The sequence below is a fragment of the Antrostomus carolinensis genome, unplaced genomic scaffold (genome assembly GCF_000700745.2).
Source record: "Antrostomus carolinensis isolate BGI_N321 unplaced genomic scaffold, ASM70074v2 scaffold19657, whole genome shotgun sequence".
NCBI lineage: Eukaryota > Metazoa > Chordata > Aves > Caprimulgiformes > Caprimulgidae > Antrostomus > Antrostomus carolinensis.
Window position 1 is genome coordinate 48,191 of NW_010325571.1, and position 21,559 is coordinate 69,749.

The window sequence follows — 21,559 nt, forward strand, 5'->3', positions numbered from 1 at the left end:
AGAGCCTGCTGGACACTTCTGGTGACAACACAGGAGGAACTCATGGCCAGAAATGCCTGGGAACACATCATTGCCAGGTGAGCCAACAGAGCAAGTTTTCCACCCAGCAGCAGCTTATACCAACAAGCTTTTCTTCAATTACTTTTGAAAGTAACAGGACTATTTTATCATCTTGTCTGGCTACAACCATCAGCCTGAGCCATATCACACATAGCAAGCATTCACTTCAGTACCATGTTTAAAACTCTGTGACAGATACCTTTGGTTTTTTATGAATAAGTCTTTTAGCTGCAAAAGCACCACTCACATTAATATGCTTTGCAGTTCCCTTACATCACTGAAACACGGAAGTACCACAAAGTAAATTAACTGGCCATAATATAACACTCTTCATGAAAAGGCCACAAGATTGTGCAGCCTTCCTGAAGCAAAACCACTCCTAGACCTAGAAATGCCCTTGGCAAATGACCTTACTGACTCAGGTATCTCTAGAGTAATGATTAGCACAGCCTTAACACTCCAACCCAAAAGAAAAATTACCAGGGACTCTACTTCAAGCAAAAGACAATACTTTAATTAGGTTAACCTATCACTTTCTTCTCACGATTGAATTTAGGAGTTAAAAAAAAAGAAAAAAAAAAAAAAAGAGGGGCAGTAAGAAGGTGGAGAGCTAAGAAGCTATACCAGTTTAAGCAAAATAGTTTAAGTAATGTTTTCAGAACAGCTCAAAAACAACTTGGAGAAAATACACTGCTTACGAGTTACCAAAAATTCAGACAGACACACAGGGTGGTAGCGGGAGGTGTTAAGGCAAAGTTCAGAATGGAGGTGTTAAATTGGTTCAGTTACAACTCCCAAAGACATATTTTGGTTACAATCAAATCTATTTCTTGTGGGTAGATTGTACTCTTCTGCTCATTTACTGGCCCTTAAAAAAACCTAGGCATATCAATGTCTACTGTTGTGTGTATTTTCTGTCTTTCCAGCTCTGGAGCTATCACCAAATGTAATGCTGACTCAAGCAAACCAGAAATGCCTCAGATAAATGTTGTATATGGTTGAAGTTAAATGTTTAATAAGGAACCCTACATGTAGTTTCAAAGAGACAGAAAATACCCAGGAGAAAACTATAAATTCTTGGATTTCTGAACAGAAATTTCTGAGTAGAAATCCAAGTGAGCCAGGAATGCAATAAAAGGACTACAGGCTTCTTCAGAAAGGGGGGGAAAGACTGATGAATCAACTTGCCCTCACAGAGGAATTTTCACATATTTCTATTTTCAACTCCACTTCGATGGAAGTGGATAACACATCATTGATGGTCCTCAAATCACAGTCCAATCAACACAGACCACTTGTGAATTTAACATTGTACAAATACATCCTTAAAAGGGCAACTGAGCACTCCATCAGCAAGACAACACTAACACAACGCAAAGATGAGACAATTGGAACTCCAGAAACAAAATTAAGGACATATGATCAATCCACATAATACTAGATGTACAACAATTTTAAGCTTTAGGTCAAACAGCAGGATAAAAGTTAGCTTTAAAAGGAATGCTTTCAAAGAAACAAAAAGAATAGATTGTATTCAGCTAGTAAACATTTGAGATTCTGTTGCAAGGGGTAATACCTAAAATCAGAAAAAAGAGAACAAATATACAGGAGAAAATATTAACAGCTTACGGTTCACACCAGTCACTCAGTAATATAAGCCATGTGTAGTACTGCAGCTAGTCCTAAAGTGTACCAAATTCAATCACTTACAATACAGTAGAAGAACTCTTATTCTGAAGTATACTTGAGAAAACTCATCACTCTTCTGGCACTGAAAGCAGATTTTTCCAACAAAACTCTCTTTTGTTTCTAATAAAATTATTCGAGCATCTTTGCGACTAAAGCTGCTTTGGCAATACACAAAACAAAATACTCGTGAGGTTTCTATTAAATACTGTATCACATACAATCTTATTTCAAGTGCTGCAAAGCCAAAATTTTAGCTGCCAAGAGAATGAATTTCACCTTTGACCTCACCATTCCTGGCAAGAGGGAAAGAAAGAATCAAAGCAAGAGACAAATTATCTTCCTTCAGGAAGAGTTATGGCATGAACCATCAGTAGTTAGGAGATTTCTGACAGACTCTCCTTGAAACCACATACTGCGCATTCACAAGGGTTGAGAAAGCTGCTCATACAAAAGCTTTCTGGAAAATACTGAAGTGACTCCCAGCAATCTGCTTCTAAGAGCCTGTTAACCAAACATGACAGTAGCCTGCCAGTACCTCTTGAAACAAGATGTGTAAGTGTGTTAAAAAGGATCATTAAAAACATGAGCTTCTCTAAGGCTTTCATTATTTCACAAGATAAGATCTATATGCACCTGGAGTGAAATCAGCCTGTCCAACAGAAAGGAGAATTCAGGTAAGCATGGAGAAGAGATAGCTAAAATCCTTGATGGTTCACAACCTGACTAATAAAAGCTGTATATCTTGCTCCTGACTTACAACAGCAGTAGTTCTTCAAAGCTATGAGCACTATGGCAGAAACATTTTGTCACATATACTCTCCCAGATGTCCAAAATATGAACCTCATTCATATTCAAAAATTCAACACACGAAAGAGAGACATATTTCACGGTAAAAATGTTTTAAAGTTAAAAATTGCTATGTTTCCTTCATATGCTTTTAGTATCAGTTATGCAAGAACTCCCTTAGGTTGGTTGGTTGGTTTCTAAATCAAGAAGAAATCTCTAACTCCTCCTGACTTTCTCTTTACTGACATGAAGCTTTCAGTCTACGTATACTGTATCCATAACAAAGATTCACAATCATACTGTGTCTGACTTGAACATCATTCTGGTAGTTCACTGAGACACAGAATTCATCAGGAATTTTTTCTCTTGACCCTGATTTGTAATGTGGGGCTTGCTTATCACTTCCAATTTTCAGATACACTGAAGTGAGCATATACCTCCTTGCTACTAAAACTTCGCACCCAAAAAGCATGAGTACCAGACAAGGCTATTCAGCCTCTTTAATCAGCCTCCTTCAGACACTTTTTAGCTTTGGAAAGACAACACAGCAAACTGAAAAATTAAGTTTGTATTTTCCATCTTTTCTTGTAATACAAGGAGTGCAAATTCAGACTAAAATTCTAAAACTCCCAACATACATGTCATATCTAGGACAGCACTTTCAGTACAGAAAGCATTTAAATTCAGGGGAAAAAAAAGTTCCTTAAAGTAATATGAAGTTAATTATAGTAGTTGTGAACAAGACAACTACTACATTAAAAATTACTGAAAAATCTCAGAATGGAAATTACTTATTATACAGTTCATAAAGTCATCATCTGTCCTTATTACAACTGGCTAGATAACATTCTTGTAATCTATACTAAAAGAACTAACAGGTACCTAACCCAATGCAGAAGTGTTTCCAGACCACCTAATGCATGTAAAGATAGGATTCCTGTCATTATACCAAAGCTGGACAGAGTGATCTGGGTAAGTAACATCTGGCTGGTGTCTAATTTAGCTTACACAGCAATTCAGAACCTGCATATACAGAGGATAATTTGCCCATGGGTTTTGCCTCACCTCATCTCCCCCCCCCGCCCCAATTCACTTTATTTGTGTTTTGACACCTCTACATCTCTGTTTTCAGTACAGACTATAAACTGTTATTCAAGCTAACAGGAAGGGGGGAAAAAAAATCAACAAACCCTTGATGAACTGACAAGTGCATCAGTCTGATACTCCACAGCTTGAATCCTGCGATATAACAGTGTGGAGTAGCATGACTTGTAAGTACCACAGTGTAATGTTCTCATCACATATTGTAGATGACTATGTAAGATTACCAGCACCAAAGCATATAGCCAGCTTAGCTAGTTTAGGCCTGGTGTCATGCCTGAGGCAACAACATGTCCCCAGAAAGAGTACTTCAGCATGGATTAAGCTCCGTGGCTCTGCTGGGCTGAGGTCAGTTAAATTTAAACTGAACTAAAATAGTTAAATTAAGTATATGTAAGTGAGAGTTGGTACTGGCTCCCTATATCCAAACACTACAGTTTATCACAGCAAGGGCAAGATCCAAATACATGGCACGGACCTTAGTTCAATGCAATAACCCTCTCAAGAACCCAAATGCAGGGAAGAAAGAAGAGCCTGCCTCCACAAAGCATCACAAACTGACTTGGCAAGGTCACAAGGAACTGAGCTGACCCATATGGAACCAATGACATACGTACACTACAACCCCAGGAACATACAGCTATAGCTGCATTCTTGCAGAATCAGATCAGGTACAGCAAGCTTTGCTCCTTCTCTCCAGCTACACTGATATGGCAGTTGAGCTAACAGATCTCTTTGACTACATTTCTCCCTTCATCTGCAGCATTAGTAATTCAGAACCCACCCAGTTAATTTGACTATATTTGACCTCTGCCAGGTTAAAAACCGGCTGGATGGCCAGGCCCAAAGAGTGGTGGTAAATGGAGTTAAATCCAGCTGGAGGCCGGTCACAAGTGGTGTTCCCCAGGGTCAGTGTTGGGGCCAGTTCTGTTTATCATCTTTATCAATGATCTGGACAAAGGGATTAAATGCACCCTCAGTAAATTCACAGATAACACTACGCTGGGAGGAAGTGTTGATGTGCTTGAGGGTAGGAAGGCTCTACAGAGGGACCTGGACAGGCTGGATCAATGGGCTGCAACCAACTGTATGAGGTTCAACAAGGCCAAGTGCCGGGTCCTGCCCTTGGGTTACAGCAACCCCATGTAACACTACAGGTTTTGGGAAGAGTCACCAGAAAGCTGCCTGGTGGAACAGGACCCGGGGATGTTGGTCGACAGCAGCTGAACATGACCCAGCAGCATGCTCAGATGGCCAAGGAGGCCGATGGCATCCCGGCTTGCATCAGAAACAGTGTGGCAAACAGGACCAGGTTACCAGTGATAGAACAAGAGGAAACAGCCTCAAGTTACGCCAAGGGAGGTTCAGATTGGATATCAGGAAAAATTTCTTCGTTGAAAGGTTCATCACACACTGTAACAGGCTACCTAGGGAAGTGGTTGAGTAACCATACCTGGAAGTATTTAAAAAAAAAAAAAAAAAAAAAAGAAGCATGTCCCTGGTTGGAACATTGACCTAGAATCTAGGTCCTAGATGATCTCAAAGGTCTCTTCCAACCAAACGATTCTATGATTCTATGGTAAAAAACAAACTGAGAATTGACACACATGTACACTCTTAATATCTTCCAAGAAGCACAATGCAGCTTCCTAGAAACTTGCATCAATGCACATTGCTCTTATGCTGCCATTCAGCAGTGACAGTAATTTCCATTTTATGCACACCTGAGCTATGCAGTATGTTAATTTTGGTTGGGACATCATCTTAACAGCTCATCCTTTAAAATTCTTATAGATTTTCTTGTAGAGTAACAAAGAATGATGACTGTAAATTGATATAATTAAACTACTGAAGTTAATCAGTTTTATTTTGTAGTTGTATTTAAGTTTATAAATGTGGAAGTGGTACCCATCCACATGTTCTATTACTCACAAGCAATTAGAACAATGTCGTTTTATAAAAAACCTAGAATCCTCAACACATTTGATTAGAGCTTAGTCACAGAGGTAAAAATAAAAATCCAAAAATGCAGGTTGAACACCAAACCCATGCTATCATGTTTTCAAAAATGTAAGAAACCTGTGTTTCCATGTGCTCAAAAGTCATTAGATTCTCCAGCCTCAGAAGACAGAAATCCAAGTCCTTCAAGATATCCACCTATAAAAATCAGGTTTAAAAAACCCAAAACCAAACCAAACAAACAAACCAAAAGACTAACACATTAGCAACTAATCTGAAAGACTATTAAAGAGGTAATAGCATTTCTCTCAACTATAAGAGTTACCAGAAAACCACCACATTTAATTAGGAGTTAGAACTAGAAAGCCTATACAAAGGTACAATTTTAAGAGTCCTTTCACCCTGCAACACATTTGTCTTATCAAGAAGTTCTTACTGCGCAGGAAAACAAAACACACCGATAGAAAATGTCTTAGGAAAGTCATACTGTGGCAAAGGTAAGATAGTTAAACTAATGTGGACATGGATAGTGTCCATTATCCATGCAGATATGGGAATGTATACAGTTTCAAACTGTACTACAATCCATACAACAATTACATATCTATATATAGAATTACTATAGAATATAACTTAGTTATACAGAAGAAAGCAGAATTTCACAACTTGGGCCTATGAACAACACGGCACATGGCTGAAGAACTTCAGTGAGGTGAGAACTTTCAACAATTTACTTGGTTGTAACACTGCAGAAATACGACACCAGTTGTAGAACAAGCATTTCTTCTCCAGGTCAATGGATTCTGAGGACTACAGGATTTAGCCTACAAAAAGTTTTGTTGTTTTATATATCCATAACAAGGAAAAGCTATAATGAAAGCTCAGCAGTATCCAGGTTTCTTTGTGATCCTACTAATGTATTAAAGATGTGATCTGCTGCAAGCCCACCTCAAGTAAGCGATGATGTTGGCTATGCAATTTAATAACTAAGAGCCTGATGTTTCCAGACTCTCCTGTATTTCTAAATTTAAACCCTAATCAAAGGTTAGGCATCATGTTATATAATATGCACTCTTCACTAAGCATGTTATGGCTATAGGCAAAGTAAATGAAAACAACAGCTTCTCTGGATCAATTGTGAGCCATGAAGCAAAAAAAGACCATATGACAGACGCAATTTTTCTTGGCATGGTATGGGCATTACAAATTGATGACAATCGTATGTCCACGCTGGCACTCCTCCACAGCGGATGTGTGAGAGTGTCACTACATCTGGATGGTGAGCACACTAGGGTCCCAAGGCACTCCAGGCCTACTGAAACCAGAGGGACAGCAGCTGCACTCAATGAACACCGCGGGAGCTCCGCAAAGTGATGAAAGGCCTGAATTACCACAAACTGTAAATACAGATTTATTTCATTAAAATACTAGGTAACCACTGTGGAGATCCCTTCCTGAAATTGAATCATTTCAAGTATAAGTATTTATTTCAAGGATTCATTCACATTTCTCCCCTGCAAAGCCAACATAAAAGGCAAAAACAATAATCTTTAATATCACCAAGGGTGATAAAAAATAGAGCTTGTCCCCGCAGAAGCACTAAAAGGAAAGCCAAAAGCACACGACACTGCCATCAAATTAGCCAAGAAAGGTTCTTTGTTGCACAACTAACAGGTCTTCAAAATTTTTAGAAGAGTAAAAAGGCAAGGTAGACTTTTAACCTAAGAAGGCCATCTAACATGATAGTGTAGCTAATTCTTGCCAGCATTGTTTCAAACGTGCCTATTAGACTTGGATGTTACTCTTTTTTTTCATTTATAAATGTTGCTGTGTAGTATGAACTAAGCATTACTTCTACTAATGCAAGTCACCTATCTCAGGAAATAACAAAGTCCCATATTCTTGGTGTAGAGGCTGCTACCTGATTCACTCTTCCACTTCACACCGGACTGATCCTAGCAAGCGCTTGGCCACACTGCAGGAGGCTCTCACTTCCCACCTAGAAGCCTCCACTATTCCCTCTCATTGCACCCGTTTTAACTATTCCCCAACAGTTCCACAAGTAGAGAGGTCCATTTCCTTAGCAAATAGGGACTTTAGAAAAATAAAATATTAAAGCTACTTAGCCTAGTAAATTATCACTCTTAATGGAGGTTTTCTAGGAGGCAATTAAAAGCACTTAAATTAAGCCTGTGCTTTCTCCCCACTGACTACAAGCAAAAAGAAAAACTACTCTCCCTGCTTTCCCTGCACTGAAGTCAGCTGTTGTGATTACTCCTCACAATAACATATTTCTACAAAGTGGTTGCTTTCACAGAGCCCTCCAACCTTCACCTTTAGAAAAGGCTGCTAACTGTTCTCTTGAACACAATACAAAAAGTTAGATTAAAGTTTTATTTTTCAAAAAATTTCACTGCTTATTTTGTAGAGAAGTACTAATATATCTAAAGACAGAGCATATGTATCTCAAGAGAGCTAATTAACCTACCTTTCAAAAAAGTAAGATTTTGTTGCTACAATGAAGTGTTGAATTTCAAAGACATTCTTTTTAACTGAACTTCAGTACAACACCAAACAAAAAACAAAACCAAAAAACCATCACCAATAAAAAATTATTCTCCAACTGCTGGAGCTACTTCCAAAAACCAAATTCAGCAAGAGTATAAAGGAGTAAGGGATCTTAAGTCCTCAAAATCAGTAAAAGGTAGAAATACCTTCTACACTAAAGCATGAAATTTCTAGATATTTAGCTATATGTTAATGAGACTAGAGCATTCCTCCAGCTAGTACTTCTGGAGAGAAATCAGCAAAATAACAAATGCTGGAAGAAAAGTTAAACCAAAACACAGACTTGTAAGGGATTTTAATGAAACAAATAAAAATAAAATAAAATAAAAAACAACAAACCTGTAATATTTCATCAAGGAAAGTACTTACCTGACATTTTTCCCTTGTTCTCTCAACATCTTCACCAGATCAGCTATGGGATACTGAGCTTTTGCTGCACACAAACCATAACCTGAAAGAATTTCCAAATTTTAAGCTATTTTTCTGTTTAACTGTAGACAGAATTGTGAAAGACAGTAAGTGTACTTTCCACACAAACAGAAGCTCTCCTAATTAAAAATAAATAGACAAAAAATTAATATAGCTCTCTCTATATATATAGATATAAATAGATAGATAGATAGATAGATAGATAGATAGATAGATAGATAGCAATAGAGATGAGATACTCAAATATTCCCAGCACAGTTTCAGACTGGCCACTGTAATTCATCTCATCTTTTTGGACTCCTGACCACAGTGTAGTGGTTTGACCAGTTAAGCTACACAAGTAACTTATTTCAGCTTCACAAAAACACATGCTCCTTTATCAAAAAAGGATGTTTCAGACAGGTACACTGAAAAATTGATAAAGAGGCGACTATCAGGTTACTTCACCACCATATCCTCAACAAAATTTTGGATTTGCATAATGCAAATATAGTAGTTGAATACGGCTTTTAGCAGCAAATATTATTTTCAGTCTTTCTGTCTGAATTAATTCATCAGAGCAGTAATACCCAGGAAGAAAATCCAAGTATAAATTATTAATGGTGTCCTGAAGGTTTGACTACAGGACTGAGAGGCAAACTCCTTGAAGACATTTGCAAGCTTTGTTGGAAACAAAGTAAAACACTACTTCATTGATGTTCTCATTTAAGCTGAAGCAAAATACAAATTACCTTCTTTTCAGCATTCTTCTCATTCCAATGCTAAAATAAATTTAACACAACAGCTGTACCGTTGAATTGAAGGAAAACAAGTTTTGAGCTATTCCCTACCTGACCTCTTCTAACAGGGAATGTGCTATTGAACCATATGAGCCTACAGCCATCATAATAATTTCAGACAACTCGGGGTTTTAGTTTTCAGGGATTTTTCTACTTTAATTCCAGTACTTATTGTACACTAAGTTTTTCCGCCTTTTTAAAATAAAACAATGCAGAATTGAGCAAGTAGATAAGATTTATAAACAAAATATTCTCTTTTAGTAACTTAACAGACAGATATTTTATTACTGGTACCACTGGTACTGTGGTAGTACTTGGAAACTCACACCACAACTGTACACAAAATTAACTTAAAACATAATTTACAAAAGACAGTCTTCGTTGTGAAGAATTTAAAATCTAAATAAATAGGACAATTTTTGAAGAGACACACACACAAGGAAAAATAAAGTGCCATACACATGTCTACACAGAGGAATGATGACTAATCTGGGAAGAAAAAACAGAACCCACAGATCTAGTCATCATTTGACATGCTGCTGCTGTGTTGCAACTGCAAGACAGGCTACAGTTTTTTTTGTTTTGTTTTGCGTTTTTGTTTGTTTGACGTTATTTTTTAATAATACATCCTCTGAACATCTTGCTGTATGTGTCCAGAGTGTCTTACCTGGTGTAATAATAATATTATTGGCTTCCTTTATCATTTCAATTGCATTGTCTACATTGATTTCTGTGTGGGTTCCAGTAATTTCCATAGGCTTCCCACCAGCTGTTGATGTGGTGCCATAGCCCCCTAGAATCACATTTGCCAGGGAACGGTTCATAGCCTGAAAGACAAGAGGTTTTTTGTCAGCTAAAGATGAAACCTAAAAATAAAGGAGAGATGTCCACAAAGAAAACTTCTGAAAATATTAAAGCCTTCCTGACAACAGTCTTTATCTGTGCCTACTTACAACTCAGAACTTTTTAAAACACGCTTCTTAAAATAGAGAGCCAGATTCACTCAGCAGTAGCCAAATAATCAGCTTCTAACACATGATATTACAAATGTAACGAGAGAGCACTAGCATTTCCCCAAGACAATGAACAAAACGACACAAACAGCAAATATTGGTCTCTTTTTTTTCTTATAAGTGACATATAAAAGAATGCATATTCAATCATAGAACTTTTCTTTTTAACATACATATATACAAACACACACACACACACACACACACACACACACACAGTTCTTGCAAGATATTTTCCTAAGGTCTTAAGTAATTCAACATTTAAGCACAGAACTGCTACATGACAGCATGGAAACCACTTAGCTCTTACAGGTAGTACAGAAGCAAAGCTCCTGCAGCATCAACACACGAAAGAACACAAAGCTAACTCAAAACAAATTGTAGTGAACTGAAGGGGGCCATTAACTTACTGGCTGAGCACCAAAGGGGAACAAGAAATCTTAAACTAGGAGCTTTAAGAGGAGCACACATCCTGAAAATTCGGCTCTGTAGATACATATCCAGGAAAAGCCACGGGCTAAATGCTTTCACTGGCATATCTCCTTGTGAGTGTGGTCCCAAAGCAGTATCTGGCAATATCTGGAAGCAGGCAAAACTTGTAACTGCAGTAAACAAAACTTTAGAAGCAGGAAAGGAACAGGATAAATTGCTTCTTTAATTAAACATGTGTGTCATACATCTGCTGTGCTAGCCTAGAAACCACAGCAAAATTTAAGAATGGATCTGGAGAGGCACACACACAAGCAAGAGGAAACACCCACACAAAAGTATGCTTCCAAGTGTCCATTTTACACCAGCACTTCAAATCATGCAACTCCACAGGGGTTTTTTTGCTACAGCCTTAGAAGATAAGCCATTCTGTGAAATTCATCATTTAGCAAACAAGCACAAGAAAGATACTAGAACTCTTGTTTATCCTGATAAATCATCACTGATTCAGATACTGTAAGAAAGGCATACAAATGCAGTGAAATCAGCAGCTTTCTACCCTCTGCAGTAGGCAGTAGTTCGTAACCTCTAAGAACACACTGCCTTTGGCATGTATCACAATATTAAAACAGGAAAACAGACTACTTCGTATACTACAGCAGTTAAGTATCACGTAAGACAGCCTAGACAGAAGAGTACCCTCTTCAGATGTTGCACACGCTAAACTCACACAAGAAGCAAAGCACTTTCTATGCATATCTAAACCAAAAGACAACAGTAAGACCAGGCCAAAGGAAAAAAAGTTCCAATACTATTAGAAATCTGAGAATCCCCAAAAAGCAAACATGAGATTGAAGCACCCTTGCCTGGCTCTGCACCAGAGACAGGAGGAAAGAGGAGGGAAGTCTGGCAAAAAAGGGAGTGGTACAGGAGACTTCAAAATGAGCCAAGACCTCATCAAGCAACAATTAACCAATGCAGCTAAGACCTACTCACCACCAGGACAGCTTGGAAACTCATCTATAGCCTATTTCAGCTTCTTTATAACCACAGACCACAAACGTGTATGAATAAAGTGCGGGCTTCACCATTCACAGATAATCCAACTACCAGCAAAAACCGCTGTGCTGTGTACACACAACTGATGCTGGCCAGGAGTTTACAGCCCAGATAAAACCAAACCCTTCACCCCTGAGAACTCCAAGTCCTTCCAGGTAAGACACAGCTAGTACAAGTAATGGGCCAACATGCAATTTATAAGACTAACACAATTTGTCCCTTCTCTTACTGCATTTCCTCACTCCAATTAATGGTTCCTCATCAAACTGAAGCATTTTCCCCATCCCTAAGCATACTAAGTTGCTATAAATTGCAATCATCACGTATTCACTATGCAAAAAAAAAAGGGAGAAGGACATGCTAATACAATCAAATGTTCTGAAGAAGACACATTATTGTTATAAAAGAAGTTACAATTCACAGGATGAGTGAACAGTACAGGCCTTGGCTTTTTTGTTTTGAAGTTAAATTCTTTGTCCTTAACTCACTCTACTAATAGGCATAAAAGAGGGATGGGTGGGAAAATCAAGCAGATACAAAGTGCAAAAACTAAGTGGTTATCTGAATAAATGTTGGTCAATTTTTACCAACTCAGGCTTTAAGAGATTATCTGGAAAGGCTTTAGATGACTAAACTACAGTTTTATCACAAAAAGTAATTGGAAATGCTGTAAAAATAAGATTTTAACCATTAACATGTTTCCACACAAATACCTTTTTATCTGTACTACATAAGCTTCAATAAATATACTACTTTGGATGGAAGTCATACTGGAAAGGAAAAAAAAAAAGGAAAAACAAAGCAGGGAAAAACTGTTGCTTCATTAGCACAGGCTGCAACAGCCTAAAGCAGAGTTTACTGAAATTCTTGAGCACTTTTTCTCCTGAAATGAAGCTTCATGACAATGATACTGAATGCCCTGATTATAACAATGCTTTTACAAGTAATGATTTCCATTAAAGGAAGTAAAGCAGAAAAGAAAAATGTTGGGCTAGAAACAAGTTATTCCGCTTATTGTGCGGAAATTATACAAAATAATTTTAATTTTACTGGCTGATCAACTTTAATTGTTTAAGCTTACGTGAAGCAGTACAAGATTTCTAGAATACTACCTCAAAAAACTAAACTTCCTGAAATTTGAGAAATACATAGAGGAAAGCCACTCTATCACTGCACAACTGTTTTGCTAATTACTTCCCCAAGCTTCCTATTTACCTAGATTCCTCTAACCACCAGATGCAAGTAGCTCAAAACTCTGTGAGTGCTGACAGGAGCTAGTAATAAAATAAATTTAAAAAAGAAGGGGATAAGAAAAGGAAAATGAAGGTAGAGTGACTATGCCTACTAGTAAATACATACCCAACAGATTTTATTTTCACCAAGACTTACAAGAATTTGATCTTTAAAGAACATCCTTTTCATACCTGTGTTGCCCATAAGCATCATCTTTCTACTGATATGGACTACACTGCTGACTGTATACAAATAGATATGTATATATAATTATATATAAAAATATGACTCATGAGCCACATCATCTGATTTCCTTTTGATAAATAGATACAAAGTGTTCAAGGAAGAACAAGATTCTTTAAAATTCATACCTGGGACTGTTCATTTGAACTCACCTCCACAAAGACGCAGAAAAATAATACTTTTTAAAGTTTTTTTGAAACTGTTCCTCAAGAGAGATGAAAAGGAATTATACTGAACATCCCTAACATAGTAACAATACCATTTATCAGTAAAGTAAAAGAACACAGCCAGATGAAAGTTCATTTTACACAGATGAAGTAAAAGAACACAGCCAGAGCAAACCATAGGAAAACATCAGGACAGGAGAACAACATTGACCATACAAGAACATAAGAGCAGAAGTGCAACAGAACTACACAACAGAGAATCAGAAGGTTGGCAGCTGTTGCACTGTAAACAGTTTTCTTCAAGGGGAGAGACACAGGAAAACAAGAGACTTCTGTACAAATATTCCAGAGAAAATGAGACCATTACTAATAACCCAACACAATTTACACACAGAATTGAAGCTCAAGTTTGCTCAGACACAGACATTAGTATCAGCAATATATTAATGCAAGCCTGCTGCCACCCTGTGGTACTTTCAAAGTAGCTGCTCTGAAGCAGCACACTTCCCACACTCCAAAAATACAAAGTTTAAATTACTCTAATCGAACCAAACTTTTTTTTTTTTTTTTTTAAAGGAACTCACTATTTGAAGTATCTCCTGCTGATAAATTTTAAATTTAGCTTAGATTTAACAACAATGCAGAGTGACACGACTGGAAAAACAAACAAACAAAAAAACCCACCAGCTGAGCACAAGTAATTGTACCTATCCGAGCCTAGATTCTTACCCTCAAATGCCAAAGTCAATGCAAAGGCTTTCCTCACGGTTTTGAAGTACTCATCTCTCCAAAACAAAGACAGATAACAGATTTTTAGCCCAAAAGTTCCAACCCATTAAGAATTTTTGAGTCTGTAAACACCTAGCAGTTTGGTGTTCTGCTTGCTTATCTTCCTAGTCAACATGCTGAATAAGGTTTTTCATTAATTAGAAAACAAGTACAATTTCTGCTGACTTCTTACCACACACATGATGTAAGAGAGGATGGCCCCAGAGGAGCCAATGAGTGCACCCACAATGGTCAGCAAGTTGTTGTTCAGTAGGAAGCCCTCAGCACACAGAGCCCATCCAGAATAACTGTTCAGGACAGTAATAACTACAGGCATGTCAGCACCTCCAATAGCTGCTGTTAAAGTGACACCCTGGAAAAGGAAAGAAAATAATTCAGTATAAACTACAACCAAGGAGAACATATAAAGACAGTCTGCTTGCAGCACTGAAAAGCAATTATCTAGTTACTTAATGACCTATTTAAGTATTTTCAATGTAGGAGACATCAAGCTGCATCCTTAGAAGGGGACTTACTGACTCTGCCTTCTGAGAGAGGACAGGAAGGCATTCCACTGTCCTCATCCTGTGCTCAGTCACATATTTTGACCCACAAAAACATCCAAACAGTTCCATGGAACTGTTCATACCATTAAAGGATTCCTACTGAGCGAGCAGACTTTCCAAAACTCAGTTTACAGAATGGTAATATTCAGGGTAAGTTTTGCTACAGCTGCTGTGAGTGAATAGGGGAAGTTACACAGATAACTTCTAAGCCAAGATAATCTTATGAAGTTGTCATGATAACCTGTAGATCCAGTGCTCTTTTAAGTATTTTAAGGATAAACTTTACAAAAAGTCTTTTAAAATACCAGTTTGTCATATAAAAGCCTCCACTAAGTCACAGCTGCAAAAAGTCATTAGATACAAACATGCTTCTCTGAAGCAGTTCTGGTTTACAGCTACATTTAGGAAAGTTAGTTGCTACTTGCTACTGCAAGTTAGCATACAGGCACTATGATGATCATGACTCAGGATGGTAAAATACACTATCAAGAGGAAACTTGCAAAGCTGAAGAACAAACTACTTGTTTGTTTCATCTCCTGCAATTCCCCAACTTACCATTATTGCTGAGAGAGCTGACACAGAACCTAAGCAAGTAATTCCTGTAGTGTAACTAGGAACAATCATGTATGGAATCATTCCGCCAACACTGGCAGCCAGCAACCCCGCATTCAGTGCATGTCGACCAGGCAAGAGCAGTGGTGCAGAGTTCAGAATACCTGTAATCAAATGCATATTCAGAGACTGACACATACGTGCAAAAAAGCCCGTCTCTTGCCCCAGAGAAGACTGAATATCTCAGCAAAAGAAAAATTAAAAAAAGAAAAGGGGAGGGGCAGAAAATAAAAGCAGTTAGTTGAAACTGAGACCTTGTGCTGACTCTGTTGCAACACATTCAAACTTAGATTCTCAAATATTTCCGTTTAAACTCGTTTTACTTCCTAATCTCACTGAAGTACTGCAGAACAATCACAAAAATATCTCCTCCTCTTGAAAAGCCTTTTTAAAAAAACCAAAAAACACACCATACTTTCATTCTGGTCCCAACTCTTTGCATGTTGTGCGTGATGCTCTGTAATAGCAAGCTTTTAGCTGGAAATCCTTAGTACAGGAATTATCTCAGTTTCTCAAAAGCTGTGTGGTTAGAAAAATATGGCTACACAGACAACCCCAAATATAAAACACTCCTCCTTTCACATACTTTAATTTCACCAATACCCTCAGTCACACAGACTTTACACAGCTTCCCACATTGACAGAGACTTGAAGGAAATGGCGGGTTTATGTCCAATTCAGTTTAAAGAGACAACTGCATATTTATTTTCACCCTAGGCTTTTTTATTTTTCTTTTTTACTTTCCTCTAAACAATACGGCAAAGAGTAAAAACAATGCACTTTGGTGTAAGTAATTACTTACCAAGTTTCTCATTTAAATTTAGCTGAATTCAATGGAAAGAATGAACTGACAGTCTTAGGATTAGGAGTCAAAGTGTGTGACTTACTACCTCTAGTTCAACAGTACAGACAAGCTTATTATTGTGCTGCTATGAAAATGGAAGGGGGGACCAAAAAAAAAAAACCAACAAAAAAAAGGAGAGTGGGCCAAAACAGGCACTGAAGTTCACCAGGGACATGCGCACAAATCACTGAAGAGATGGAGGGGATAAGATGGAGAAGAGAAAAAAAAAAAACTAAGAAGAAATAAATGAGTAACTGCTTAGCAGAAATACATCAGAAATACATACTACTGACAAATCCTTCAAAAGATTATTAGAGAAGGCAGCTTTCCATCCATGTCATGCTTCCTCCTTCAATGGTTGGTCTCTTAAACACTGAAGAAAGCAAACAGATGTTTCCCAAAGGAACTATTGCAAAGCTAATAACAGGATTAGTAACAGGAAGCTTGTAGCCAGAACTTCTTAGTACAGGTATTATGTCAAGTCTCTGAAAAGCTATGTGCCTACAAAACCAAAAATAATAAATGCAATAAAGAAATCTTCAGGTGCATAAGAATCAGGAATTAGTGAGTGTTTAATTTAGAAGGCATATTTATTAACACAGTAAGAAGTATGGAGCATGGAGTTTGCACAGTAGGCAGACAGATGGTGAACTGAATGGTTTCAGGTGAGGCAGTCTCAACTGATCCTGCAAGCTACCTACCTGAATGAAGCTCGCAATGCTAAGAACAAAATCCCATAAATATTAGCAGTGCTCACCGAGACCAACATCACCAGGGTTTCAATTAAAATGACTGCTCAGGAATATAAAGTTCTGATCATAAAAGTTCAATAAAATCAATTACAGAAACGGGGTCAGGTAGTGTCTTAACAACACTAAAGTAACACTTCTTTCTAGACAAGACAAACTGAGGGAAGCTTACAAGATTTAGTAATAGCCACAGCATGTCCAAGCACTGAAGACAAACCTTTCATAACTAAAGCTGTACTCAAATTGAACAGAAAAAAACCCCACGCTCATAAGAATTAAACATATAAACTTTTACCTGATGCAAAATACAAAGTTTCTTTCCAATTACACAGCAGTCTAAAGGCAGATCTAAACACTGGGCGGAAAAAAAAGCCTTTAACAAATACTTTGAATGGAAGGTCTCACCTTGCAGTTTTCCGTAAGCAACAAGAGAGCCACTGAAAGTCACTCCACCGATGTATGTGCCAAGGTATGCCACAATCTTGGTAAGGTTTGCAGCTGGATCAGTAGCAAAGTGAGGATATTCAATCATGTATTCTGCTACACAGGTGAGCACAGCAGCCAAACCAACCAAACTATGGAAAGCAGCCACCAGCTGAGGCAGATCTGAAATCTGGATGCGTTTAGCAATCGTCAAACCTATTGAAAGTTGAAGATAGAAGGGAAGTCTTACAAAAAAGAACCAACCTGTGTAGCTAGAAATGAATGTATTGTGGTTCAGTGGGCAATGAACATGCACACACATGCCTGTTCCAATGCAAAAAAAATTTCTACACTAGAAATTGCTATGGTATTTAACTGAAAGCTGCATAGGTGTATTTTGTGCAATGAAGATATCATGGAAATTAAACAGAAAATTTAAGTATATCATGTTCTTGGAAGCTTCACTAAATATTGAGAAATTCAATATCTTCTATTATGACAGCACAGTGTGAAAAAAGTAATTTGGTAGCATTCAGTCAGGAACTGCTGTATGTAGGAACTGAAGTATGAAGTTGGGCAAGTTCATTCACCTCTGCATACCCAGTTTCCCTAACAGAGATTATGTGCTCCAGTCTCCCCATTCCTTACCACATCCTGATGCATTAATAAAAGTCCTGGGACTTATGATTCTTTGTTCACGTATTTGCACGATAACATACAAAAACCATAAACGTAAGTTAGTCAATTCCCCTGTGAGCTATACAATATTTTGCGTATATACAGCTTCCATAAATGCACATACAGAGCATATATTCTTAGTTTATAGTATCATACACATACCTATGGTACCACCAAGTGCCATTGCACCTGACATCTGTGCCAACAATTCAGGTGAGGGTTTAAGGCCTCCAAGAGTGGCTGCTAAACCTCCTGCAACACCAATCATACCCAAAGCATTTCCAAGACGAGCTGTTCCTTGGGTGGAGAGACCAGCCAGGGCACCAACACAGCATAAGCCTGAGCCCAGATACATCATCTTTAAAATAAGAAAAACATATATATTCATACATGCAGTAGAGAAAAAATGCACAATAATTACAAAAATCTTTCTGACCATTACACAAAAGGGCTAATTTCTCCAGAGTGTATAAGTCACAGTTCTTAATCGAAGTCAAACTTTGGACAGTAAGAAACTGTTGTACCGGATGTGATTTTGGCCAATTAAAATGTCATATCTATTAAAACCTTTTCCCCACTTTATGACCTTGGTTTATCTGCTCTGTGAATACTAAATTTGAGACAAGCCAATTTGCGTCATCAGTTCAGAAGTAAGTTTTTCTTCAGCACAAACCCAAAGCTGAACTGCCCTGTTCATTACAGGAATAGCTTCAAAATTGGCTTACAGCAAATCTGAACTCCTGTTTTCAGGAGTAGAAAAGTAGAAACAAATTTAAATTAATTGAGCAGTGCACACCTAGATAACTGAAAAAACTCAAATATATTACAAGCCCCTGGCATACAGGTAAGTTTGGATTCACTTTTTCCAAACACAGAAGGCAATACACATTGATTTTTCTTACTATTAAAACAAACGCAAACAAAACTTTACCAAAACAAGGTGCTATAGGTACCACACTTGTACCCCTCTGCACTGAAATTTCATCCCACTGAGATATCATACCTACTTTAACTGTCATGCCAAGTTGAACTTTCAGAAACATTTAAACCAAAGACTGATTTAGTTGCTCTAATATTTAAGCTGTAATATAGGAAAGCTGTTCAATAAATAACAAAGTACCCGCTGTTTTACAGGAAAAAAAAAAAAAAAAACCCACAAAGCAAAACTTTTAAAATTTCCACATTCAGCATTTGGGGTATGATTGCAAGCTTAAAGTTAATCAGTTTCAGATTGGCCTTGTGGGAATACGGAGCTGATGAAGAGACCATGGCTAATTCGCTGTTTACTCCTCAACAGAATAAGCAGTGAAGACACATACCATGCTGTGAACAGTAAGCTAAGAGCCACAAAGTTATTTTCTTACCTGTTCAATGTTATAGCCACCGCTGAGAGCGGCTGTATAACCTCCTACAAATACACCACCAGGAAGTAGGTACAAGTAGTTGTACTCAGGAGGATCTGTGGGACGTTTGAACATATCCAGCATTCTCTGAGTAACCAGAAACCCACCTGGCCAAAGTAAAGGAACAATTTTACAAAAATAAAATCTGAAACTAAGCATATGCCCAGCTGGAACAGAAATATTTGGTTAAATCATATTAACCACACAAAGTTAGCAGCTGACACCAATAAAGCCTCTGAAAAGTTAGAAATCTGGGAAACTACCAGAAAATAAAAGTGTAAACAGGGTGAGATTGTGTTGTCTTTCTTAACCTTTGGAGGAAATTCATAAAAGAAGGAGTTGAAAAGCCTGGAGGAGTTGCTCTGGCTCCATACTGTATTCTGACTGTAGGATACAGCTTAGTTTATGACTGTGTCCATTTCCCTATCTCTTCAAGCAAAAAGCAGTATTTGTAAGTCACATTGCTCAGTTTCTTAACTTTTTTATTTGTGAAGGTGGGATTTCTGAAGCTCGAGCAAGCAGAGATTTTTTCTATGCCACTAGTATATTGTTTAAGAAGGAAAAGGAATACAAGGACAATATCTTGGGATATACAGGAGAAGATACTTCATGTATCCCAAAGGATACTGTAAAAGAAAAATGCACACTTAAATGCTTCACTAAAAAAGTTACACCACAGGGTGTCCAAACCAAATACAGTAACTTTACAAAAATTTGCAGAGGGGCAGTTCTTTATTGATGAATGCTCTCAGATCCTGTTCCCAGAAGAGTATTTCTATAGTCTATACAGTTAAAGAGCTACAAAAAAACAAAAGAATTACACAAGTGCTTTAAAGTTACCCTCAGGAGAAAACTTAACATTCATACCTGCAATGTTGACTGAAGAGATAAATGCTGAAAGCACTGCTAGAATTTGAGGAGCATTTTCAGGGAGATACTTCCCTCCCATCAATACCAGCCCACCAACCGCAGTTAGTCCTATTTAAAAGAGAAAAAATTGTTACTGAACCTTAAAGGGCTCTATACCTATAGCAAGTTTCCTTTCAGCTGTCAAACCAGTCAAATCAAATTTTGACCCCTGCTCTACACTTTGCTATTTAAAAAAAAAGACCAGCATGGTCTTTTTCAGCAATATACACGTTTCTAAAGAAAAAAAAAATAAATCATATGTTTTGAAGCACAATTAGTTTTGAAGTACGGTGCCTCAAGCAGAGTCAGCCTCCGAGTACCTGTTCAATAAAATAAACTTTGCTTTTAACAGTCAAAGTAGATCAGACTTGTGACCTGTCATATATATACACACAGAGATATATAAAATTTCACATATTATGAATCTTACAGGTCACTTTGGAATTTCTCCTTTTCCCCACTCCTCTCAAAACACATTGTTTGAGGAGAGGAAAAAAAAGAATGCAGAAAACACGAAAGACAAGTTCTTTTCAGGGCAACACTTTGGAGACATGGGAAGAAAGATGTGTTCTACGAAATGAGAGACTACAGCACTCCAAGTAAAACAAACTTTAAAGCAAAGACATTATGAGTGAAAAATTAATTATAAAAAACTAAAAACACACAGCGCCACATTTGCCCTTCTTTTGAAAAAACAAGTTCTCAGGAAGACTGTATTTCAGGTGTGCTTGCTATTTATTAAAGTAAAAGTACACACTCAGACACACAAAGTAATACTAGGCTCTTTGGCATTTTAGAAGGCATATCAGCAGACTTCTAAAGTTTGAGTAAAAGGAGCTGTGCTTAATTCAAAGAGAAAATAAGCAGCTGCATGACAGCTACTTACCTGAGATAGCATTAGTCACTGACATAAGTGGGGAGTGAAGAGCAGGAGTCACACCCCATACTGTATGGTACCCCACTATTCCCGCCAGGCCAAATGTTGTCACCATTTGCGTGAAAGCAGTATTAGGAGCTACAAGGCCCAGTCCTAACATGCCACTTAAACCTAGAAGAAAAGCACAGCAAAACTATTTTATAACTTCTCAAT

General features: G+C 37.7%; 1 protein-coding gene across 1 annotated transcript in view; it reads right to left on the minus strand.

Moving 5' to 3' along the window:
• Positions 1–21,559, minus strand: part of NNT (nicotinamide nucleotide transhydrogenase) — a 43,293-nt gene that overhangs the window by 3,425 nt on the left and 18,309 nt on the right. Inside the window, exons 10-18 of the mRNA XM_010171275.1 lie at positions 21,356–21,517; positions 20,428–20,538; positions 19,522–19,667; positions 18,320–18,515; positions 17,462–17,695; positions 15,407–15,567; positions 14,478–14,657; positions 10,040–10,199; positions 8,534–8,615 (exon numbers count right to left, since the gene is read on the minus strand). Coding sequence (XP_010169577.1) covers positions 8,534–8,615; positions 10,040–10,199; positions 14,478–14,657; positions 15,407–15,567; positions 17,462–17,695; positions 18,320–18,515; positions 19,522–19,667; positions 20,428–20,538; positions 21,356–21,517 — 1,432 coding nt within the window. The remainder of the gene's footprint in view (positions 1–8,533; positions 8,616–10,039; positions 10,200–14,477; positions 14,658–15,406; positions 15,568–17,461; positions 17,696–18,319; positions 18,516–19,521; positions 19,668–20,427; positions 20,539–21,355; positions 21,518–21,559) is intronic.